We start from the raw sequence: 26,697 nt of genomic DNA on the forward strand, positions 1-26,697 counted from the left end.
TATAATTCGCTTATCACACTACACGTTACATTAGGTAGTAACATCAGTAAAGACCGTTTTTAGTGTTTTTTTACCTTTTATTTTTCGACCATTTACTTATATCCCGTGTTTCAAATGATTCCTTTTTGTCCTTCATAAGTCCGTTGGGCCTTTGATTGTGCCATCGAGTTTAATTTCTTAAGATTTGTGTTGTGAAAAAAAGTTTATTTTTGATTACCACTTCTAATTTTATCGAGCTCAAAGAAGCTTCCAAAACAACTTTGGTATAAGCCTTTAAACGAGAGCACTACTTGAGGAAGTCTGTTAAGTTCAAGGATATAATTTCACACCCTGGAAAACGTATCCCATTCTGGGCAGATCAATGAGGACCTTCGATGATAAACAACTCATTAATTGATTTAGACAATAAACCGCAAATACCAGATTGTTGTCAAACATCTGAAATGCAATTTTATTAAAAATTGGGAGCTTTATTGTAAATCCCTCTCCCTCACCAAACAACGCGCGGCCACAACCATGGGTTTCTTACACAGAGTTATTAGGCGTAACAAAAACTGATGTCTTCGTATCGACTATAGGTAACTCCGGGACACGTAACTAAACCTTGAATTAAGCCACATTTCACTTGAAAAAAAAATATCATTTGGTTTTAATGAAACTGAAAAAGTCTTATACCGGGAGATGTTCGAGAGTTACAAGACAGACCAAAAAAAAGGGCCTGTAGAAAAGGCAAAATCACCTCGTCGATAATACCAGACCACGCATGGCAGAAATCTTTAAAGTAGTTATGCAAAGGCTCAAGTGGAAATTTTTTTGTAGTTGACTCTGTTCTCCAGACCCCACACGTATGAACTATAACCTTTCCCATCACTGACCGATTCATAATATTGCACTTAACTATAACGAGAATCTCAAAGTTGCTGAGCAAGTATTCAGCACTAAAACTAGCATTTTCTAGCGAAGACTAAATAAATTTGTTGAAAAGTTGAAGAAGGTTAGTCATCGCAAATACATAATAAACGCATTTATTGCTAAAACTCGAGCCATGAGTGCTGCAGAGGGTAATGGCACTTGCATATATAGCCACGATAAATAGGGTCGATTAAGTTTAAAAATGTCGTTAAGAAAAACATGAGTGCGATTAAGTTGAACGTTAGTATAGTTGTCTAAAATTTTAACTTATACTGTTCGTAAGCCTTTGTGTAATGGTTCTATTCCAGTGCCTGAAACTCATTTGTTTCCAAATGAAGACACGTCAGACCTATTGTCAAAATGATGAGAAGTAATAATTATTTTACAATAACATTAAGAAACATTTGATTTCTTTTAGTGACCATTCTGTTACGCATTAGCATCGATCCTATAACGTGCAAGCATTTATTAAGCAGTATCAAGATTATTCTGTGGTATTTCTTTGCTAGATGATTTGTTATGTTTAGAGAGTCTTGTTTTGCTGACTGCTCAGATTGAATTTGGCGCGCTTAGCAGACAAAATGGATCAGCCAAGTGGTGTTTTTATTTGGGTGTCGCGTTCGAATGTCCCGAAGTGTTAGAAGAGCGGGCAGAGTCGTTTCTAATTAGTGGCAAACCCAGAACGTGCAGATAGAAGATCGTGTCAAAACGAAGCCCATAACATTACGTATTCAATGGCGTCCATGACGCCCACTTCAGTAAGATAATCATCAGAAAGAAGCTTACCTTTGACTATGATTCATAACGCATGCTCGCAATATATGATTGACTGCATGTTTTATATTGACCTTTTCACGGGTGCTACATTACGGTAGTTTTGTATGTATATATTTTCCTTTTGGCCTATATTTTAGGGCGCCCACTTTATATAATATCAGACTAATTACAATTGATGATTTAATTTGTACTAATGATGGTACAGCTCGTAATGTTGCTTGCGACGACGACATCATTATTTAAAGATGAGACGTTGTAGAACCCAGGTGTTCCTGCTTGTTATATATAACAACGAGCATGTATGAGGTCCTGTTGCTTGTATCCAGTGAACTCCTCCCGCTAATGCGGTTTGTTTACGTAATTTTTTTGTATATTTTGAAAAATTTCATATATTGTTTCCGCAAACAAGCTTGGTGTTTGTTATCTAGTTATCGGGCGAGTTTTTCAAACCTTCATTTTTTCATACAAACGTATAATTTATTAATCACTTTACGCCCTCAAACCATAGAAGGGCATATGTAAATTGGTAATTTTACGTCCTTATCAATCAACCGTATCATGGAACTGAATTTTATTTACAGCGCACAAATAAGCCATACTTCATGCGTGAAATTCAGCTAAAATTCTTGCATGACTTTATGCCAGCGCAGACCAACACGATAGATCTTCGTCGTCATAGATAATTACATACTTATACTATACTTTATTGTGTAGCATATAAAAGTAGTTGTTTTATTAGTTGATTTGAATTTGACTTGAAAATTCATTTATTAACAAAAACAAAGGGTGTTACATTACAAATGAAGCAGTGTATTATTACAATCAGATAAATATATTCATGTGTAAATATATTTATCTGATTACTAATGTGTATGTTTATGTGGATATTGTTTGTTCTACTATACTTTAGGACGTGTTCTTCACGTCCAGCCGGAACGTGGCTCTTGGCTCTCCTGAAGAAGCGGCGTCGTTCGATTTGCTAGCGACTAATCTTGTCGCCACGTCTGACAGATTCGGCCTCGTGTTTGTGGCGTCAAATAAAGGTGTCTTAGAAACAACGAAATTAGAAGTTGATATAAAAGAGTATTAACTATTAAGTTAACTGATATATCTGATATATAGATTTTTATTATTAATTTGTTAACAAGGGTGAGATGTTTCTAAAATATGTGAAACACGCTAGCTGACAGTTATTGAAAAACTTAGTGAAATAATATTGAATAGTGCATTCCAATGTACCTGCACAAAGCTTTCCTTATCGACACGCATTGTGTATTAGTTTTTCATATGCTTATATCTTATCAATTTAGAACTGAAATGCACAACGGTCTCTGCCATCCAGAAAGAGGACAATCCAGAGGCGCGGCTACCAGAGGTCACGAATCACGCATTCGTTACTATTCCAGTTGGAGGTGGGTATTTCCAAAGTCATAATTCCGTTCGAATTCGTTACGAGTAAGCTGCAAGAGCTGATTATCCTGTCTTGTGCAGTACAATTATGTATGATTAGTTTTGGCTGTGAGTAACGAGCATTTTTAGTTGTTATGCATTTAGTCCTTCGAAACTAAAGTAAGCTAGTAACTTTCCGCGTTTCAGGTGCCATAAGCGGAGTGTTTCTGAGTTCGGATGATTTACTTTTAGCTGTGTGTTCAGAGAAGGCTGGTCTTTTGTTCTGCCATCTTTTTGACGTTCGTGTTTTCGCTCCTCAGGTTTGTATTCAATTGACTATTTTCCTGTGAAAGAGGAATGGCAGCCCGGAACTGCTTTCCGTATGTTATACGCGACATATCGGCATGCAAATTCCGTAATTGTTAGTTTGGAAAATTTCTACAATGATATGGGTATCATTAACTTTAAAACGCTCTTGATATAAAATATAAAAAACAGGCGATGTTATATCAACACTCTTCGTAACATTTATATTCTATTACCTATTACCAATAATTGTCAATGGATCTTCTCCACTCACTTTATGGCACAAAGTGTGAGTTTATTTATCTTTGCGATACAATTATCGCCATGAATAATTGGGTTTTGTCTCTCTGATATGTACTTCAGCTTTAACACCCGGTTAAATTGAAGAAAATTCCAGTTAAGAATGTGTTGAACGACTGCGTTCCTGCCGGTAATTTGGTTACCTGCCGTATTGTTTATGAATGCTCTATTTTGGCCTAATCTTATTCTAACTTGATGAAGTGAAAAATTGAGATGGAAGGTTTTGGATTCAGTTCCAAAAAAACATGCAATTTGACACTTGATGGTTTAGGGCTTCCAAAGTTGCTACTAATCTTCACTTTTATTGCGTAGAAGTGAATAGCGTTCAAAATAAATTGGTCATCACGCAACTTTCAGGCCTCACTGCTTGGTGGTAATGCCTCTATTGGACCAGTGCATTCTTTTCCACTATCAAACGTCCCTGGTGTCCAACTTACGGATTTTTCATTCAACCCGGTTACCGTAGAAATGTTTGCAGTAGTAACTTCAGACGGAGTAACCACTAATTATGAACTGGGCACCCAGATCACACCGGAACTCAAGATCCACGGCAGGATTGCCATTGGAGCTACATGCTGTAAGTGTAATCATGTTAACGTAAACTAAACTTTGTCATGGAGAACGAATTGCAAATGGTGCAAGTACTCCTTACGAGCAACGTGCTGTCTGCCCAGTCCTTTTTCAAAAAAAGACACTCGTATTACAATGAAGCAGTAAAGCAAGTGTTTTTTTAATTATAATTTGTTGTTTCTTAGTATTATATCTCACTTTATGTACACAGATGTTAGTCATAGGTTTATAATCTTTTATCGTTATTTATTTGGTGTTAAATTCTAACGAACGAGCTGCACGTGCCTTCAACAGGTGGCACGGTACTTGGTCTTTTTAGCTAGAAGAAATTATGCTACTAATTGAAAAAATAGTATTCTTATAATAGTAGAAATTCTTTGCACTAATGTGTGGTGCATGCCTTCTGCAGGTTCATGGTCTCCCAAAGGCAAACAACTGGTGGTGGGCAAAGCAGATGGTAGTTTAGTCCAGCTGAAGCCGCAGCTGACTGAGGTGAAAACTATTCCACCGCCAGTTTTGCCTAATCGACCCGGTTCGTATATAGCAAAAGCAATTTACTGGAGCGCGAGTACAGTGTTTTTCGTCTCTCATTGGTACGATTCTACTTCCCTTCTCGTCGTAACGACACTGCAGGTTAGTTTCGATAATTCTAGGATAAATTAACTCCCAGGATGACATTTGAATAAAGCTTTTATCGACAGAAAAGTAGTTAACCCAACTGGGCTCCATATCACGTGCAGTTTTCCCTGAAATGAATTTCTAAGGTCCACTATACGGCAGAAATCAAATCAGACAAACACATATGAACACACTCCTAGTTATGTGTAAAATTATCGAAAAATCGATTTTTCAACTTGATGGCTTTAAAGCTGCAAATATCAGATAATAAAAGTCGCGTCAGACTGGCGTTGATATTATTTAAAAACTGATTTTATTGAATTGTTGCAATGCTTTTATTCAGACTTAAGATAAAGCGCCTTGAAGATGAGTAAAGTGTTTGGAAAAATTCGCTGCATCTACAATTTTATTAGAGGCACAAATGCCGCTTAGGCTCATAAAAAGTTGCGTTGTTTTGCAATCAAAACGAGTTATTCATATTTTAATTTTGAATGAAGGCATGCCAACAATCTCTGCACATTTACTGTTGCCAGATCTCAGCTCTTAAACGACCCCAGCGTCGACTAACGCAACTTTTAAAATCTGAGATCTGTGACCTTAAAGCCATCTAGCTCGAAAAACGATGAATAGTTCTTGAACAAGCTTATGTATTAGGCCATTACAGGCGATTCCGGCCAACTTTAAAATTGAATAAGCTTTGAACTACGCGCGCCTACTAGAGGAAATTCAGTTGATAAATACCTCAGTCTTCTAAAAATTTGCGAGTAAATACAGGTTGAGTTTACTTTAGCAGAAATTGGTTTCGAAGGAAAAACAGCTTCAAGCGTCGAAAATCAGTGCTTAGTGGTAAAGTCCTTCGTTCCTCGAAGGTTACAGCGCTGCAGAAATTTATCGAAGATTGGTGAAAACATTATGCAAGATCGCTTTAAGAGTACAGTGATAGTAACGTTTTAAGAACAGCGACTGGAGTGTTAAATACTAGTAGGAAAGTGTGTAGATGTCAGGACATTTTATCGCAGGACAAAAGGCAAAACCTGGAGTCTATGGACTTTATGGTTAAAGCTGATATTTCACGTGTAACGTATTGCAGAACTATAATCCAAACAGAAAATGCGATAGCTGACTAAAGAATGGGTCCCCCATGCGTTGACTCCAAATCAGTTGGAAATGCATGCAGTGTATTCCACGGGAAACTAACGGATGTTAATCAATAAAAACTTGCTTAGAGCATACGCTCGCAGTAGGCATGGTTTTATCTATTGCCAACCGAATAGAGCCTAGGCAAGAAATTGGCGTCGCCTTGAAGAGTTTCTTGGTAATGGAATAGGCTCGGACGTAAGTTGATGGTAGCGCTTGTGATTGACATCACAGACATCTGCTGCTACGAAATACTCGCTAAACAAAGATTCCTCAAAAGGTTCATGGACGGCTGGCACGCAAATCGAAAGCATATTGTCTTGTTACTTGGTAACAACGCTAGAAATCATTGCTATGTTTCAATTACTTTTTATATTGAGCAAAGGAATATCTACTGTCAGCTCCAACTTGCTTATTTCCCCTTTTAGTCCGTGTGATTACGGAACCTTCCATGCCTTAAAAGGCACAACTAATGCTCAAGCATATCTCACTGTCCATTCATTTTGAAAAGCCATCGTACATATCTTGTACTGTGCCTAGTGCGCATCCATCTTTTTCGTACTTATAGCTCTGCTGCAAGAGCTGCACTCATCTGCTTTGCATCTTAATGAATTAGACACTTTTGAAAACTTCAGTTGCCTAAGGAAAAGTTAGCCCTCGTTATCTGCTTTATTAAGTAATTTAAGGTTACGTATTTGGCTTTATGCGCAGTAAGACGCTGAGAAAGTTTTACTCTGTTGTCAGTCTCTTCCGTTTCAAGGTGATTATGCTGTAATTCAGATGATGCGATTCTTAGATGCATATTTGTGGGGTGCTTCCATATATCGTGAACCCGGCGACGAACAGATTGTACTATATGTATATATTTCCCCGAAAATATAGGTGTATCCAATACCCGTGTCTATTCTGTAATTCAAGTCATTAATACGAAGGAATGTTTTATTTTTGAACCCAACCTTTATTTGCATCTATATATCTCTAGCATTCAAAAAATACCAACAGAAGATATTCTAATAATATAATTTCCTAAGGTTTTCGCTTTTTTAATATTGATAAGGCAATGAAAAATTTGAATATGTTGTACCGTAGCGTATGTCGTTATGCTTAAACCATAAGTCGCTTAAAATTTAGTAGATATCATGCGTAAACAGGATCTGCAGTACGCATATGGTATGATTGCTTACCGTACAATAGTTTCAGTTAAATTTTCAATTAAACGATTTCCGTCAAATCGGACTACATGGTAGTAAGCTGGAACGTTTAAACGGCATAAAATATTCTATTTGGTTAAAAATATACTCGAAGACATTTTAGGGCTTTCCCAAAGGTTCTAAAAACGCGGGTTCCCAATATCAGTTCTAATGGTTTCGTCACTAGATCTCTTTGCTGCGGTCTTATGTATTAATTGTTTTTTACGATATTAACTCAATGCATATAAAATACAAATACTATATAATTTATTTAAATACCGAAAATTATTTTTAGTATATTTAACTAAAAAGGTCCTGTTGTGAAAAAAGTGCTGTGAATGTAGTTTCTACGTTTCGATGATTTCCACAATTTAGCCTATTTCATTAGCAAAATAAATATACTTGTGCTAGTTTATCTGATAACTCGCGCATTTTATGTGAATTGAAGAAGAATCGACCCACATCTTACGTCGAGTTCGTTGATGCCTGCCTTCAAAACCTTGACGCAGAACAATTCAGTCGCGTATATTTCTGCCCTGTCCCATCCTGGTACGTACAGATTCGGACAACCTTAATTACAGACAATAATAGCTATTATGATAGACCAGATTATTGTTAAATATAACAAAAATATTTGTCTTTGTATATATATATAACATGCGTTTCTTTTAATTTAGTCATGCCTTCGCGTAGTATGTGTCTGGCTACAAAATAGCGACCTCACGTTTCGTCAGCCTGAGGTCGCTATTTTGTTAGCTGTCTAAGCCACATATATGGTCCTGTATTTAAGTTCTATTACGTTTTCTTTTATATTTTTTGATAAGTTGTGTAGGCATTCTTCCTCTATGGGACACTAATGCTAAAAGGTTTTAGCTTTGCAAGGTAAATAACTTTTTTTTTGCTATACATTTCTTATTTACTCAATGGTTTTATTTTTTTTACTATATTATTTCTTTGAAGAGTCAAATACAACTCAGAATGTCGCTAACTCTTTAATCTAGTCTATCTCAGTTTCCGCTAGCGTAATGAATTCTGCGGCGAAGTTGAACATATTGTTAACGTTGGCAAAAATATCTGAAGTTGTTCCGAATTTTCTGTTTAGAATAACTGTACATTAAACGTCTTTGTGAAGGGCGACAAGTAGACCATGGACAGTATAGATCCCTTCTAAATCGCAATTGATCGGGCGAATCTTTTTTATCACAAAATTGTAATATAAATAGGACCGTTTATCTACTTCCTAAAAGACGCCACGTTTTGCAGCAGCAAATTAATCTAATATGCACTTCTGGTCATTCTCAACAATCTTCTTTCATTTCTTAACCAATATTTCTATTCTCGCGTTTGAGAATAATTCGACTGTCAAATGTATAGCTGTTAATTTGATTTGCCAATAACTGGAAAATATGGTCTTGAGAGTATGATGGGTGCAAAAGAACCCCTCACATAAGCTTTTGTAGGGCTAGTTCGACGACTTTTAACACTTGTCGCTGGGTTTTGTTACGGAAAAAGGTGACTGTGTCTTGTCCGTTGGCTCTTTCACGCTGGGTAGTCTCGTGCACTCGGTACAATACTATATATACAAAATTCGTTGACTGTCTTGTTATTCTTAAACCTTCACTACCGCATAAGACCGTTCCGATCCTGCCCAGTAACAAATTACGATCTTTTTCGGATTGGGATTTCCCTTGATTATATTACCTTGATTTATATTGACCTAGGGGTATCTCCTGAAGCTGCGCATTCCATTCACTACCTGATGTCTACGTGGGAACACCATTTCTTGTCATCCATAACAATTCCATAAGGGTGAGATGTTGAAAGACGTTGGCAAGCCTTGTTCTTTTATGCTCTTTATTCGGTTCACGAAATATCGAAGCTTCTTTTAAGCTTTCAAGCAAATTCCACAGATCTAAGATTCTGGTCGATAGTTATATGTCTGCAACCTATCGACTAATTCACGAGTCATGTGCCGGCCATCTTCCTTTAACATTGTCCTTAAAAGTTATTCATCGATCACAGATATCGGCTGTCGGCCGCAACAGGCCAGATCTTTGAGTTGCAAAAAATCATTATCAGATTTTGCAAACTGCGCTTGAGAAGTATTCTCAGGTGTCGACTCCTCGCTGTACACCGTATAGATATCCCGGCGCTTTTTTGGCAGCCTTAACATTGGTAAAGAAAGAAATAGAATAGGTATCGAAAATGCACACGCTTTTTATCAGAAAAAAAAAAAGAAAATGTAACAGGCTTATAAATGGTGGAGAAAGCACTTACGAATGATATAGGGAAGTACATAAAAATTATAAGGGCAAAAGGGAAAAAGAACATTGAATAACAGTTCATTATAAAAGTCAGTATTTTCATTTAAATTTATATAAATGAGTATGCATTTAAATAGTTTAGTAGATGATGTAACTAATAATGCGTACTCGTATACAGCTGGTGAATTTTATAATGGATTATGTATTTTTTACACTTTGTGTACGCTTTAACGTATTTCGGTACTAACGGTAACCTATTTCGTAACATTTATCGCTAGAATGGTATGATTGATATCTGCGATGATATCAAACATACTGTGGTGATCTGATTGATCATCTTTTATTTACACATGCGATCATTTTGTACATGCGCTTCAGTTGTCGAGTGTAGTCAGCGCAAATTTTCGCAAATACCTCTTGCTATACACTATTGCTAGCTAATTTTGTGCCACATGTGTGTCAAAGTGTATAGGAATTCCATAGACTATTTTAATGCAGTCAAGAGAATTTTTAATTAATTAATCATAAAAAATAATTTTAATGTAATCAAGATAATATGACTAACTCTATTACAGGAATTTGGTAGTAGTACTCTGCCGAAACTCAACAGAGGTAGCCGTTTTTCAACACAGCGAAGATCGACTTCAATGGACCGCGTTGGATTTAGAGAATGGGCGAGCGAGTCTACCATTCGTCAATCGATCTGACACCTATCCCATCGGTAAGTGTGGTTCTTATCGGTATTGTTATGTCAGATGTATGTGTACTTTTTTATTAATAAGTTTCAAAAGAAAAATGTTGTTTTTGTTTTAACACAACCTAAACGTAATTCTCAGGCATCGCTATGTTGCCATTGTTCTAAATTAAAAACGACTGGCAAAAATCAATAAATGATTTGTACTAATTAACCTACTTTTTGGAGCATTCGTTCAGAAGCATCGAGAGGCTATTTCCAAAATCGATCATTGCAATTTCATATAACAGGCATTACTTTAAACCGCACACTATCATGTTAAGTTTGCTATTTCTAAATAACGTTCTTGATAGCTGGAATTAAATTTAGTCAATAATTCATGGGTAACTCATTAAATATATGAGATGCCCCCGTAAAAACGAGGCTTCTGCCTTAAATGTGGTAGATTTGTCACATTTTTCCTGGTCTTGGACGAACAGTCAGTTAGATAAGTGCTCAACATAATTCACTCTTTGTGTCTAATATGTAAAAATAAACGCATATTTTTATTGCTCACATTAATGTATTAAAATTTATATTGAGAATTAATACACAAATATATCGGCGACTGTTTTTGCTTTATCGCTACTAATAGTCTTGTGTACTAGAGTATCACTACTATCACCATTCTCGATGACCTAAAATGGGATGCGACATAGAGACGGTAACTCTTCATATGTACAGTGATGTTTAGTATATATATACACCACTGAATCAAATAAGTGTCAACAAGAAGCCAGACTTTTGTCGGTGATTATGTACGCACCACATTCGCTTGTCTTTCTGCTAGCCGCATGCTAAATTTCGAAGCATTCAAACGTGTGCGTTATATTTTGAAAGCACCTTGAGACGACTATTTTCGTGCTTTTTCGGGAAACTAAAACGAGATATTAAGGAACAAGCATCATATTCTGCGTTAAGAACGAAATCAAATCCTCATGTTTTGGGCTTCGCTGTAAACAACCTGCCGCTAGTCGCTTATATATATATAAATAGTGTATTAACCGTTTAAAGCCAAAACTGAAGTAAATATTGTTTTTCTTCGGAAATTATATTGCTCAACCAAAACATGCACCACTTTAGTCTGTGATCTTCTGCTATTTTTTTTCGGTAGTGCTATAATTCCATTACTGTAGAATTCTGTGCTTTCTGGGAGAAAAATTGTGACAAGAGGTTTTCGCAGCCGTCCATTAAAATTAAATTACAGATAGTAACTTGGCGGTGCAAGATCCAGGCTGTGTGGCGGGTACACTTGAATTTCCCATATATATTCCTTCGGTTTTATTTAGTTGCCAGGTAGCTAAATATATATGTGGTGTGGCATTGTGACGGTAAAAGACGACGAGTTTTTTGCTCACTAGCTCCGTGATTTTTTCAATGACTTGTCATAATCTTGTCAGAGGCCTAAGCTAGCCGTTTTGCCAGGCGGCAGAAACTCATAATGCACGACTTCTTATTAATTCCGGCTCGATTTCGTTGCGTTTCTATCGAGCCTCGCAGGTGAAAATGTGATCGAGTAAATTCTTTTGCGCAATTTATGTGGCACCTAAGTATCGAGCTTTTTTGTAGTCGACTTTCTTCAAACAATTTGAAGCTGTTTAATGAGGATGTTTAGTTCTTTAGCAATATAATGACTACTCACGTGTCGATCTTGCTCAACTTTCACAGTAACTTCGTCAACAGTTTCCGTAACTGGTCCACTACGAAGAGCACTACAAGTAATTACAAAATTTTCAGAACCAGGTTTTCTCTAGGCTATTCCTTTCAATAGCGTATGTTAACTACAAACAGCACAAACTTGTTTATGGATCTGGGCAGCATCTATGTCCTTATCTTGTAAAAGTTGTAAAGTGTGGTGAATTTTTGCACAAGTTTTACTTATATTTAAGATGCTTCATCTTGAGTTCCATTAGATAGTATTCCAATGATTTTAGCTGTTTATTATCAGGATCTACAACTGCCAGATCTCAGCTTTCAAGGACATTAACGCCGATCCGACATGACTTGTACTACCATTTAGCTAAAAAACGGTCAATACTTTGGCAATCAGGTATACCGAGGTTAGCATATCTAAAATTAAAATTTTTCTTATGATTTATTTTTTATACCGTTTCTAAGTAAAAACAAATATATTAATGAACTTTTTTCATGCGCTAGGGGTGTCATTTTTGATGGTTATAATTTTTCAATGTAACCGCCATCTTATAATAATTACAGTTTCAATTCTGGGCCTAAACTACTAGATAGTCAATTTTACAACATTTCTTCCTTAATCCGCAAATAACTTTTCGGTTAGAACCGTGCGTTAATCGATGTCGGCAAGCGTCGCTCCGGTATATTACATAAGAAGGTTTAAATGAAATTAAGTTTTGCGTTGATTGCATGCCAAAAGTCTGAAAAATGCAGAAGCTCACAACGGCCAAAAAGGCTTAAAGGTGCAAGAAATCTTAAAAAGGCTAATTGTGGGATATTATCTAGACGACCGATTCAACAAGTAACAGTCTTCTTTCGAAAACGACCATTATCCCTGGTTTAAGATCAAAGCTGCATCAGAAGCCCTTTGAGCCATTTTGACAAATCTCGAGCCCTTTAAATCCAAACCCTATTGGGAATATTCCCATTTGCATCATAAAAACATTCCTCTATTTTTTTTTCAGGAATAATAACAAAGCTGGCAATAATGTAAACGGTCACCTTTTTAGGAAATAAATTTTTAACCTTGGTAAGGTGTCGTCCAGCGCGGAAAGAGAAAGTAATAGCTGACCTTCACTCAAATTCAGAAAACGACGCATTATTGTTTTTCACGAAGTATTGAGTTTGCTTTTTTATCATTATTATCGCTATTATGTTATAGTTATTCATTATTGTGCTTTAAAAGAAACTGGCTCCAGTTTAGTACTAAAAGTAACGGATAAACGCATTCCCATTTCGACAAACAACTCACTAAAGTTCTCCCCAGGTTGAACGCGCGTCGAACATATATATATACATCAACGTATTCGATCGCCTTGCTATTTTAGACAAATACTTGTTACGTTAGAGCCCCATAATATTGACCGCTGACACTTCGAGCAGTACCAAGCTACCAAAACCAGCTTTTAAATACTTTATTGAGATATGCATTTTCAAGATTTAATCAAAACTTCGTTTTGCTCTAATATCTCGAAAACTTAGTTTTACGTACATATATTCAATATGCGATTTGTATCGTTTTGTGGGAAGATATATAAATATGAACATGTAGAACTATTAAAAAATCGAATTTCAGTTTAGATCTTACATATTAGGCGACTCTAACATTACTAGTTATTGAAATTTTTACACAGTTTCTAGTATTGTTATAATAGCGGACATTTTTTCGAAAATTGAAAACATTCCGTGTATTTACTTTTTATTATAAAAAATTTTTTTAGCGAACATAGGCATTAATTGCGAAAGACATGCCCAGCATGTAGCAAGACTTTCAGCAACTTTATACAGAGCCACATCTATAAAATGTTCTAACGACCTCAGTGGATTTATTTGCGCTTCCAAGCTGGATTTGGCTTTATTTTCGGCCTGAACCGCGTTGATTCATCCGTGTTTCGGAAAACCAAGTTCCAAAGAAAATTCCAGAGCGAGTAATTGAGCAACATTAGGTCATAAGTGCTGCCCACTGTAGGGCTTCCTTATGTGAGTCAGTTGATTGGCTAAGCGACTGGCATGCAAAGGAGTACTTCATATGGTTCAATAGGGTCACATACGTTTACTGCGCCCAATATACGTAGCTATGCATAGCCCTGTTGCTTTGGAGACGCACAAAATTTGCGACCTATGAGTAGCTATATACGCTTAAAATAAATACACTGAGGACTTTATGTACTCTCCCGCCTCCTATCAGCCTATATCTTTCATAAATAAACCTACAAATCCTATAAAACACTTTTTTTTTTTAAAGAAAACATACTTTGATCACACTTTAAAACCTTACGTTTCCACATAGGCCCGTTATTCGGGTTCTATGAATGATGTCAGCCATTTATGAAAAAATAGTCTGTCCAATCAGTGTTTGAATAGGCGAGTTTTATTTGTAAACAACTGTTGTCATCTAAAGGTGTTGATTATATATTGTTTCATTAGAAAGCTTTTAGATTTTATTTTGAACTCGAGCCAGCGTCATTTATTTTGATCGACTTTTAATATTCTATTGAGTCGTATTTCCCGGTTCGACCGCTTGACATGATTGCTTTCATATAATACATATAATGATAGTTTAATTGAAATACGTGGGATACTCATAAAAATGACGCCGGTATTAGAATTAAGTTGAGAACAATAAACGTGTTGAAGAGGTATGTTTGTGCTAGTTATGAAAGCAATTAATGCCACGTGGAAGTATTGGTAGTAATAACTATAGACTTCCTTAACCTGGTAGATACGCTTTTATAATATGTACATAATACGAAGAGTATTCACATCTGACCAACCTATAGCTTACCGTGAGAAGATCACCGGGTTGCGGGCTGTCACTATTGGAACTATTTTCTTCGAAGCCATCAGTATTTTCAGAATCTATTGACTGGCTCTCGCCCTGTATATTATGACAGCAATTTAAGATTAAGTATAAATGTCCGACAGGTCCGAATCAGGAAAATCTATTAAATAAATGGTTCAAAATTTACGTCCGGTCTATTATGCATTTTGGCGTGGACAGACAGTCAACCCTATTTTTCCAAATTTACTTTGTTTAACGACAGTTTTGGACGTAAAAAGCGAAGTATTCAGTTATATTTACTCTCACTAGCTTCTGACTGAGGAATTTGAACAGTAGGAGCCAACTGCTGTACAATATTTAGGGAGATAACAGCAACTAGAGCAACAGAATTAGAAATCAATGGGCCGATAATGGTGTTGTACCAAATGAGTAGTATATTTACACATGGTAAATCTATCTGCACTCTATCAGCATTGAAGAAATAGATATTTTCGTTCGTTGCTCAACAAGTGCCTTCTTTGTTGAACTATACTCGTTTGAATTTGTACTCGAACTTTTTGTCGACAGCGAACACCGCATTGGCTTTTCAGATTCGTTACTGCTACTGCTTGACAATCACAGATCACTTAAACCATTTCAGAGCCTGTTGCAGCAGGCGTCGCAGTTAGTAACAGCAACAAGTGATGCGGCGATAAATGACATAATACACAAGTGCATAGTTAAAATCTTCATTTAAACCATTGAAGATTTGTCATGTCACCTTTTAGATTAGGTTCATTGTTTTGCAGCGAATTTAGTAGTCGAGGTTGTTGGCAGAGCCATCTGAAAGAGTACAAAGAACTGTTCCATTCCTCTGAATATCCGACGCTAAAAATGACTTCCTGCAATGAAATTCTGTCGTACAGGTTTATAATTGGTGATTTTTCGTAAAGAAAAAAACCCGCATCCAATTTTTGTACACGTTCTAAATAGGATATGGCGATGTGGTCATATTATCTTCCAATTCAGGTGGCCAAAGAAGCTCTGTTTGTTTGGTGTGGGACCTTAACACTGCCATAAGAGGAGTTAAGAATACACGAACGAATTAGTAGTTTTAGAGACGTTTTTACTGCACCATTAGGGTGAAATATGTAAAAATGTACTATATTGATAGCATACAAAATATCCTCACTTTAGTTATTCGTTGAAATCCACGCGACTGATCTTTTAGTCACCACGTCTGTCTGTTATTCCGCCGTAGATGGACATTTAATGCTTGAAATTTAGGCCATCTTATTTCAGTCAGTTGACGAATGAGACGTTTAGGGGTTATTTTAGAATAGCGTTTGTGCTATCACGCTTTGCAATGGCTGCATTTCTGAGTAACTCGACGCTTTGACTGCTCCTACTTTCGGTAATGCCTCTGATAACTTCGCCATCTTTGAAGTGATGATAACGACACTACTGAAGGCCAACCCCCAAGCAAAGCGCAAACGAAGCCTTTAGACGCACTGGCAGATATCTGTAATAAATACTGGTGATCAGATTGCGGCAGAAATGATAGACGAGGTTATAGTAAAATAGTAATCACAATACGTTTCTGCTAAGCCATAAATTTTTTCGAGTTTTATTATGCATTTATATGAGGTGTCAACGGCGTTTTTCTTCGACAATTTATGACAAATTAAATGACGCCCTATTGACCTATCAATGCGACACATTCATTGAGCATGCATAAAATGACTGAAAGGTCTGTTATAACTAATTCGATCAATCAGAAAGAACTTCTGTAATTATCTGCATTTTGCACTGTTTCCAGCACAAATGTTAATCATCATGTTTTCTACTGCTTGAAAATTATACGTACTGTGCCAACATATTTAATATAAACCTCTTGAAGTCCTTAAATACATACTTTATATGTTTGCTTTGGATTTCGCATTGTATTTGTAGGAGCGCAGATCTGTAACGCAAGCACGTTTGTCATTGAAAAGACGAACCATCCCCCAAGGCCGCCTTCGCCGCTATTGGTAATACTAAATACCAGGGGTGTTATAGTTCCTTTCCATCTTGTTAACTTGAAAGGGTCGTCCGCCGTTCATCCGCCGGAGGACCTAAAAGCGGACGGACTGCGAAGGATGTTACAACCGATTTGTCCTGCTCAGACGGTCGTTCAGGCTCAACAGCAACAGATTGAAGTAGAACATGTTCAGGTTAGCGGACCAACCATTGCCACTCAAGCAGCTCCTAGACATTCGAATTTTTTCGTAAAGGAAGCGCAGGACACTGCACCAGCGGTGGCCGCTTTCGGGTCAATAACGGAAACGCCGCGAGCACCAGCAAACACTGCGGCTGTTGCAAGTAAGTTGAAGGTTAACCTACTCAAACAATTTGATGCTATGAATACGCTGCACAAACCCCAGCCGGAACTACGACGACGTCCAGATGAATTCAGCGACAATCAGGTTGATTTAAACGAAGGCCAACAAGCAAGTTCTGCAGCTAATTGTAGTGAGTGATATGACGACTCTCTCTGTCGGCCGTGATTGTTGTCGAAATGATTTGTCCGTTGTTCAAAGTAACCTGTTCGTTAATTAGCTACGGTTGCTGTAAGCATATCTGTGTGAATGTGTGTTTGCACGAACGTTGGGTTGTTAACATCGCGAATTTCGAAAATTTATCTAAATCAGTACCTTTCTCTTTAAGCGTATTTACACTTCGGATAGTTTGTTGAGGATTTCTCTTTCATACAGTAAACATTATTATAGGCTGGCTATATGCGAAAAGTTACTCTTATATTATGATCTTATAAGTAAATGTATAATATATGTATAAAGTACAAAATCTATCTCTCCTGAAAAAAAAAATGCAACATCGTTCTAAAGATAATTGAAGGGAGTTGCATCACTCGGATAACATCGGTAGAAATCTGATGCGTTCGCTCACTTATACCTAGTGGCACTGTCGTGCATGAGTGCAACGACGAGGACTTTCATTTTTTGTTATGTTGAATAATCCACCAAGCAAATTTTTCAACTATGTTAAAGAATGTCTGCACCTTTCACAGATCAGTTTCGAAGCACTACTGCGCCTTCTCTAAATATATGCTTATTATAACGCTGTTACTTTTCCCGGCCCTGACAGGTAAGCCTGACACATCTCAAGTCACGCCAGCTTTCGGAACCACAAACTTCAATTTTAATACACTTGGAGTGACCCCGAGTAAAACTATTGGTCTTCCACCTTTAGCGCAATCGACTCCTAAGATCGAGGTGGTGTCCACGAGTTTGCCTGAGACTACTTCCAGCAAACCAGCGACTGTTCTATCTCGCAGTTCGACAACAACAGCGGGAAAGAATCCGGACTGTGGTCAGGCGGGTTCGGTCGTTCCGAGGGGACCAGGAGAGATGTCTGGCAAAGGGGATGAATTCCTTAGCCAAGAGGCGCTCTCGAATGCGTTCCTCATGGAACTCGACACTTTTACGAAGGAATTAGCCACGTTGCGTGTCGAATCAGAACGCGTAATTGAAACTCCTATTGGTGATGACGGAGAAGTGTCTGCGATTCGTAAACAAACGAAACAACTTACTCAGAAAACTTTAGACGTTTGCAGTAATGTGAAGGTAAGTGACTCTTTTACACTAATATATGTAAGCATAGAGGGTAGCTACGCTACTGTGTATATTGATTAAGTAAGACTTTCGATGAAATCATTTTTGACTTGCACACTTGTCAAGAACAAATTGTATTGAAAATGTACCTTGCACTGATTTTAGATATTCACAGTAGTATATTGATTTAACGAGTTAGTATTCATGTGATCATGTTTGATAATATGATATATATATACATACAATTCGGATGTTACTCCTTCGATTTAGCTGATTTAATTATTCAGTGGGAGACATCTTCCAAACCAGGTGTATGTCGAATACTCCATTAAGTACAAGTACTGATCGGTGAAATTATCGGGTTAGTACGACGGAGTAGCACAGAACGAATATTGCGTAGAGGTTGATATTAAAGGTTCTCGGTTGTAAGGCAAAGTCGCACACAGCATAGCGGAAAGGTGCTATAGATTCGTGAATATTTGAAAAACCGCTATCTACCGATGATTGTGGTGATGTTTTCTAGTTAATGTCCTCAGCGATTCAAGAGACTGAATCAGTGTATCTCGATGCTTTGGCGTGTGGACTTCACGCCCAACGTCTGGTGTCGGCCAAAGAAACTCGGTTGAGCCGAATGGATCCTGTTACAGAAGCGACCTTAAAACAGGCCAAAGGTCTGGCACAGTACCTTGAGCGTCAACTTGTGGTTGCTAATCGTTGGCTTGACGAGGCGGTCGAAAAGTTTGAAAACGAAAAAAATAACAAGTAGGTTTACCACACCTAGCCTATAAAAGCTTAACGTATGTATATATATACCTCCTAAAATTATAGTATCACATACACTAGCTACAATCAATATTTATTCGTCTCAGCTATCTTACTTTAGCAGTTCAACGCGTTGGTTTGGTTCAATTAAATGAAATACGTGTGCTTTTGATGTAAGGAGCCAACTGAATTTAAATAAAGTAATTATTTTAAGCAAAAACTATGCGCAGTATCTGTCGTCACCTGAGTCCTTAACTGATCGCAACCAAATCGTTTTTAACAATCTTGTTTCAGACGCTTATAATAAAATGCTTACAGAATGAGATATGCTTTAAAGGATAAAAGCTAGGAAAGTCTGAAAAGTTTGCTGCAACCAAATATTCACTATTCTATTATTTGTTTACGTGTTTTCTCTCTCTTAAGGCGTCGTTTACCGACGATAGAAGCGTTGTTACGTACCATTTTAGCGTGCGATAAAACCGTCGAGGTGCTTAAAACAGACCTTGAAACCATTCGGGCTAAGGTCGATTCCGTAAAACGAATACGCAGTCTGCGAGGTCGCCGAGATGTAGATCTGAGCTTACTTGCGAACTCCCTTCTCAAAACCAACATCAGTTCACCCGAAGAGTCGACAACAAGCCGATCCAACGATCGAACTCAAAGTCCGGAGATCTCTGCTCTAAAACTCGCGTCGCTGCGAGAATACTTGGCACAACGCCCGCCAACGGTGGTAACACCAACCCGTTTAAGTCATGCGTCCGAGTCTATGATAATGTCTCGTCTCAATATGATCCTCGAGCAATCGCGAATTGACAAACAGCGTCTGACGGCACCCGGAAGTCCAATTCTGACCGAGCCTATTGAACAGAAGTCGACTGCCGATAGAGTGCAGCCGGTCTTGATGGAGAGCAATACAGCCCGAGAATCTTTAGGTGGTTTACTGGGCCTAAGAGTTCAAACGCCAGCTATACAATCGACGCCCCTGCGGCCGACACTTAGCTGTGTAACCGACACGTCTGCTGACAACCAAAACACCTACTTAAAGGGTATCGGTCAAAAATACGCGCCAAAGACGGAGCCTGTCAGTCCTCCAGAACCTTCATCCATGATCACTAAAGTAGGCATGGAACAGACGCTTGCTACTCTCTCTCCGTGTAAGCCGTTTGCTATTGAAAACAAAAGTGGGCGGCAATCTGGCAAAGGAATTCTTGGAGTCAAATCACAAGGCAACCCCAACAAAACTGTAACATTCTCGTCTCTTCCCACTTCTTCGAAGCCCGAAGACAAGAGTATCGGATCAGGGCCATTTAATCTCGGAACACCTTCTTCGGTAAGGCCCCCGTTAGACTTTAATACTACTCTAAACTCTACAGGAGGTACTGCAAAAACAAGTCTACAGTTTGGATATACAAAGGGTGCCCATGCTTCAAAAACAGAAGATAAACCTGGTTCTAGTGAATTCAGGGTTACCTTACCTAACGTCAGTTCCATCGGAGAACAAAGCAAAGGTCCTGTTGGAACTTTAGAGTCAATACCTAACCCAACTGGAAGCTTATTTTCCTTCAAAACGCAAGACAAAATCCCCTTCCACTTTACTGCTACTTGTACACAGGATTCATACGAAGCAAATAAGGTTGGGGCGAAGCCCCAAGAATCTAAAATTCCATTTTCAAATAAGCTGGATGCGTCACTACCGGGTCAGGTTGAAGAAAAGCCAACGTGTGGCACATCAGGAGAAAAGTCGAATGAATTGCCTAAGACCTTTACTTTTGTAGCAGGCACAAAAAGCTCTACCAGTTCGCTTGGCAAAGGTTTCAGTGCAGTCTCATCTCCATTTAGCTTTGGAACGCCAGCAACTGGAGATGCGGCTCCAAGCCCCGAAATTTCGGCAGAACACAATAAGGAAAATACAGGTACGAGCCATTTTAATTTTCATCGCGCGTAGTAGTTATAAAAGGATGTTTTTTTTTAGATGCGTACAGATAGTTATATTGTTGTGAGCGTTGTACTGTGCCTTTTCTCAATGTATATTGTTATCGGAACGCCTAATTACAGGTAACGGGTCAAAGCTCGAATCGCGTGTTGAATCCTTTACATTTTTGGCACCTTCCAAAACCCAGGGTACTCTACCAGCGGCTAGCAGTTCAGCTAAAGGAAATGCGCTTTTTTCTGCGGAAAGTACATCTTCCTTTGGAAATATTTCTTCTGGTAAGTACTTGTTTGATGCTATGAACGCACCAGGGGCACAGTAGTTATGAAATTATTTAATGAACTTAGTGAACAGTTACATTACTACAAAACAGTGCGTTGGGAAGGAAGAATAATATCTAGTGGCTTCCGATGTGAGGTCGATGTTCGTCGTATCTAGTCAGTGGTCGCAAATACTGTAGTCGCACCTTAACCTCTACGTTTCTCTATAGAATAATAGATTTAAACTCTGTATAGCCACAACCTCTGATGGTTGTGCTGCGCGTCTCTGTTTTTGTCTCGCCAGTCAGTAGAACACATTTGGCTCTACCTTTTTTTTTAATATACATTCGTTTACCATTTACATTTATCTTTGTCAATTAAATTTACATATGATAAAACACGAGTGATACTTATTTGACATGCTGAATTTGTAGCGAGCCTAATCGTTCACCGAGAATATGCCGAGGCGTTAATCATCATTGTAAGGACCATATTTCGACATAACCTATGCGCAAGTTACATGCACGTAAAGTTCTTGTTGCGGCGTGGCTCTTAAGCTACTTTTATAGCAGCTATCTGCAAACAGCAACTACCGTATTACAATATTAATACACGTTACAGGACCAGTGTTTAATGTGAAGTAGTAGTCCTTTGAAAGATCAAGAAGTGGTCATACTATCTATCGTTCTGCATTGCTATACTGACGTATTTGCGTGTGAGGCTGGTGTGTTGAAAAAACCAAGTTTAAAGATGGATATGGGGCAAGCTGGGATGATTTGCGGGAAAGCAGGAATGTAGTGGACGTAATACGGAAAGGTTGTACATGTACGTTAGTATTTTGTATATAATATACGACATTTGTATTGGCCGGTTTTTCAGTCGCTGCTTCAAAAGTTGTTGGTGAACAGGAAAAGTCTCGAACCGAGACATCTAAAGTTCCTGACGCCTTAAAAAGTCCTTCTCAGAATAATACTGTTCTTACTTCGTCCAGTGGAGGGAACTCTATTTTCGCTACCGGATCTACTTTTTCGTTCTCAAGCCCCCTACAATGTATGTTGCTCTCTTTTCTTACGCTCAATGGACCACTCGAAATATCTCTTTTAAAGTATATTTTGAATTATTAGTTGGTTATGAGTCTTTAGAGAAAAAAAAAATAAGTCTTTGAATTGAAATTCACCATCCTAGTGAACTTGCGTTAATTTTTCGTCGTAAGTACATACCCATTAATTGTACGAGCAGTTCTACGACTTAATGGTACATGGCATTCTGTGCGAACTCTGATAGTTAAAGTCTATCAGTTTTGCAAAATACTGCTCGTACAGGAAACAGTTTATGTGAGTTACCTTTAAGCATATAAAGTTCCGAATTAAATTAATCACTTGATCTTACAATTTTGCAGCCGCCAACAAATCTGGTGATAATGCCGCTAAGTTGAGCGCATCACCCCAAACGAACGGTTTGTTCGGTAAAACTACGTCGGGTGGAGTCTTCGGCATCACTGGCGGATCAACGTTCGGTGCAACTTCCGGCGGTGCGTCTTTCTTTGGAGGCGCCTCTACAGGCACAACCTCAACTTTCAATTTTTTCAGTTCCTCAAACAGTAGTACTACAGCCATTCCTCCCACTTTAACTTCCTCCACACCTTCACCAGCTACGACTAAACCGTCAACGGTAGCTCTTAGTACAGTGGCATCGAGTGATGCCTCTTCTCCTCCGGCTATTACTGTCACAACCACAACTGTTTCAACAACTAGTTCCACTGCAACAACTACCCCACCTCCAATCACATTGTCACTCGGACCAGCCGTCAGTGCGGCAGAGACCGTCGTGGCATCATCCTCAGTCCCAGCCACTTCACCAGTCATATGTGTGACACCGCTATCAGCCGAATCAACAGCCGCTAAAGAAGCAGCTACCTCATCAGGTCGCAGCCAAATATCGACGGCAGAGAGTTCCTCTACCTCGATAGAGACCAGCTCAGCAACAACTGTTACATCAACATCCACAACAACAACAACAACAACAACAACAACAACAACAACAGCAGCAGCAGCGGCAGCAGCAGCAGCAACGTCAACAACAGCTGCGACGATTACACCAGTCGGATCAACCACAGAAGTAACACCTACAACTACGCCTGCTCTTGGGGGGTCATCAATGTTTGCTACACCTGCCACGGTTGGGGTACCGTCGTCGGCTACAGGTTCAGCGTTGTTTGCTCCTTCCACTGAAATGTCGCCAGTACACACTTTTGGGGGGTCCGCAATGACAACAACTAATGCGAATGGTGGAAACACTTTTGGGGTGACTTCACTGACACCAACATCAGTAAGCTCTTCTGCGACTGTGGCACCAATATTTGCTGCTGGTGTGGGTGCAGGCACAACGAACACCTTCGGAGCCTCCCCGGTTACTTCAACGCCTGCATTTGGGGTTGTCGCAGCAGCTACCACCGCGGGTACGTCTGCGCCTCCTTTCGGTACTGCTTCAGCGCCTAATTTTGGGACTCAAGCTAGTGGGCCTACATTTGGACCTACCACATCGATCTTCGGTGCGCCTGTTACAAACCAGAATCAACAAGCAACCACATTAGCATTTGGAACACAACAGGCTGCACCCGTTCCTTTATTTGGATCTCAGCCCACTGCTCCGGCCTTTGGACAAGCCAATACAGGGGGAGTATTTGGATCTCCACAGACAAGTAATCAGCAGACCGCTACGGGTTCTCCGTTTGGAACACAGAACACGTTTGGACAACAGCCCACTCAGCAGTCCTCTGGTAGAGGATTGTTTGGGAAGCCGTTCGGACAATCGGCAGGGTATGTCGCGAAATTGTTTACTGTAGAAATAATTCTGCATGTGCGGATTCGCGTGTAGTACTTTATATTTTCGGAAAATCACTCTTGTTCTATTTGAGCTTGAGTGCGTGCTTTGTAAATGGGCATGCCTTGCAACCAAAAAACATCATCTTAGACAATTTTTATCCGGAAGTTATGTGGCGTGGGACGCTATAGGTGAGCGTACTTGCCCATAGGTGGTTTGTTCACAGAAATGACATCTCGGACTGTTAAAGCCTCAATCCCTTTCACTTGTCGAGTTCGTCGACGATTGCTTGGGGCCTCTATAAAAAAAATGTTTGTTAGACATGCTCATATATCTTGACTATACAGAGTCCTCATCGCACGCGGAGGAGTTGTCCTGATTTGTTTTTGCAGCTTTTTAGTTCTTGAAAAATGGTGAAGTTAAGTGTCTGAAGTACTGCTTTTGTTACATAATGTACCCACCTTTTGAGCCTGAAGTGAACTATAAAATCGCGATCTATACAATACGATGCCTGCTACAGCTAGAGCTTTCCAACGCAACCTAACAGCTCAGTCAACAAAGGAAAAATATTAGGAAACAAACAATTGTAAACCTTCGACCGCTTATTGCCTTTAGAAAAGAATGAGTCTGTTATTGGTAAAGGAAACTACTTTTTTTTTGTTTTAGATCTCTTTTTGGGCAAAAGAGTGTGTTCGGTACTCCTTCGGAGTCTACATCATTGTTTGGTGGGAGTGCCTCCGGAGGCTGTAGCAGTTTCATGAGTGGACTTGGCCAACAGGGCGCAGCTAGCCCGAGCAAAAACGTTTTTGGAGGCGGAACCTTTGGACAAAACGCTCAACAGACAAACAGCCTTTTCGGTATGGACTTCTCCATGTGACCATTGGCAGCTAAGTTGGTTACTGACTTAACGTTAAACGTACATGGTAATATGCGGCATACCTGAATTAGATTTAGCCTTTGCGATTTGAATTACCAATATGAAAGGTGAAAATGCAGGTATTTTGCTGGTTTTCCATTGGCATTTTTCAACAAAACAAATTTCAACAAAGCAAAAACAAATTTCTCACAGATATCGAACATTAATCAACATTAATTAATAATAACAAATAATTTTTTTAGTAGGGCTCCACTTAGGATACATCGTTCCATAAATCGATTAAATATACTTGATCGTTTTATATGTAGGATCGGGAGGAGCTACGTCGTTTGGTGGGCCAGCTCGAGGTGGATTCAGTTCCTCACAAACTACAGCAGGGGCTTCGCAGAGCACCCCAGGATTCACCGCCTTTTCTTCACAGTCACCCACTCAGGCTCAACAAATCACCTTCGGTGGAGCACCTACTTTTGGTAGGTCCTATTGTAGTATATAGTAGAGTAGGACGAACAGTCGAGTCCGTTAGTCTAACGATGGTTTACGAATTCCTGAGATTTCCTGCTCGTCGACTTTAGTCTTTTTGGCGTATTATCCAACAACAGGATTCTTGAGTTGAGAGTTTACGCTAGTCTATGAAAGTAACGTGAACGATTAAAATAACGCGCATGAAAAACTAAAAATAAACAACTACTCACATGTGTGGTATTAAATAAGGGTCTCATAGCAGCGTGGTACCCGTGATAACATTACAGTGTTGTAATTCTAAACGAACTCCTCGTTTCCAGGTGGATCTCCAGGGGGCTTTGGCTGTGCTCCACTATTCGGGTCCGGTCCTACGTTCGGGTCAGCTTCGAGTTTCAGTACAACTGCATCGACCGCTAGTTGCTTCGGTAGCGCAGCTTCCAATGCCCCATCCTTTGGCGCTTTAGCCCAGGGTCAGACATTCGGTGGCGTTGCAGCAGGTGGACTTAATGCATTCGGAGGCCCCGCCTCCCCACAACAGCAACAACAACCGACGTCGAGCCCTCAAGGTCCTGCGTTTACCCAGTATCGCGGTTAACTTGTTAACAATGGATAGAAAACGATAATGTTGTCTATTTGCCTGACTAAAGTGGATTAAGTGTATGAATATTCCAAATTTACGAAAAAACTACACATGCCTTCCAAACGTGCGCTCGTCGAATCGAAAACATATTCTCCGTATGGAAATAAACATTGATATAAATGTGTTGAATATGAACCTTTTGTCCGGATAGCTAACCGTGTATTTATGACGTTATTGCATACTTAAAAAAGAATATGTCAAATTATCGCGACGGAGACGGGGTTTTTGAACGGTTGAACTATGCTCACGTTGGATAGGATTTTTAATAAAAACAACATCATTTTCTTATGCGCACCTGTAATGTTTACTCTATAGTAAAAGATTTACAATATCAGTTGTTGTGCGCATAGTGTTCGCCTTTGCGTACCCATTTGTAATGTAAAAGGTTATTATAAGCAGCAATGGTAGCCTCAGCTCATAATGTTTCTTTTCGTTTTTTCAAAAAATGCTGAAACATATGTCGACTAGCTTAACCTGAACAGTTGATTTACTGAAATATTCTACAGTACAGTACGTGTATATTCAATAGTCTTCGATGTAATACATAATGGAATCCAGTGCTCGAAATAGGTCTGTGAGAAGAACTGTGACACTCTTTAATGCGAGAACACATACAGACATGCGAAGTTTCTACATACTTTTATACAAGGCACAAGTACGTATATTCTACAAAAGGTGTACGT

The 26,697-nt window shown here is 38.9% G+C and overlaps 1 protein-coding gene across 3 annotated transcripts; it reads left to right on the top strand.

Annotated features, from left to right (window-relative positions):
- The first annotated feature begins 1,511 nt into the window (after window positions 1-1,511).
- On the top strand, window positions 1,512-26,302 carry LOC111247335 (uncharacterized). Of its 3 annotated transcripts, none has more exons than XM_022798128.2 (18): window positions 1,512-1,670; window positions 2,600-2,732; window positions 3,000-3,101; window positions 3,286-3,398; window positions 4,042-4,261; window positions 4,664-4,887; window positions 7,648-7,748; window positions 10,039-10,184; window positions 16,603-17,160; window positions 17,794-18,272; window positions 18,784-19,022; window positions 19,446-20,935; window positions 21,078-21,230; window positions 22,092-22,262; window positions 22,612-24,031; window positions 24,702-24,892; window positions 25,221-25,382; window positions 25,695-26,302. In XM_022798128.2, exons 1-18 carry the CDS (start codon window positions 1,647-1,649, stop codon window positions 25,967-25,969), a joined length of 6,201 nt encoding a protein of 2,066 aa, XP_022653863.1. In that variant the 5' UTR covers window positions 1,512-1,646; the 3' UTR covers window positions 25,970-26,302. The 3 variants fall into 3 exon arrangements, with proteins under 3 accessions (XP_022653863.1, XP_022653865.1, XP_022653864.1); XM_022798130.2 differs by having other exon boundaries at window positions 16,603-17,010; XM_022798129.2 differs by having other exon boundaries at window positions 7,651-7,748.
- Window positions 26,303-26,697: the final 395 nt, after the last annotated feature.

The sequence above is a fragment of the Varroa destructor genome, unplaced genomic scaffold, assembly GCF_002443255.2.
Source record: "Varroa destructor unplaced genomic scaffold, Vdes_3.0 BEIS01000003.1, whole genome shotgun sequence".
Classification (NCBI taxonomy): Eukaryota; Metazoa; Arthropoda; class Arachnida; order Mesostigmata; family Varroidae; genus Varroa; species Varroa destructor.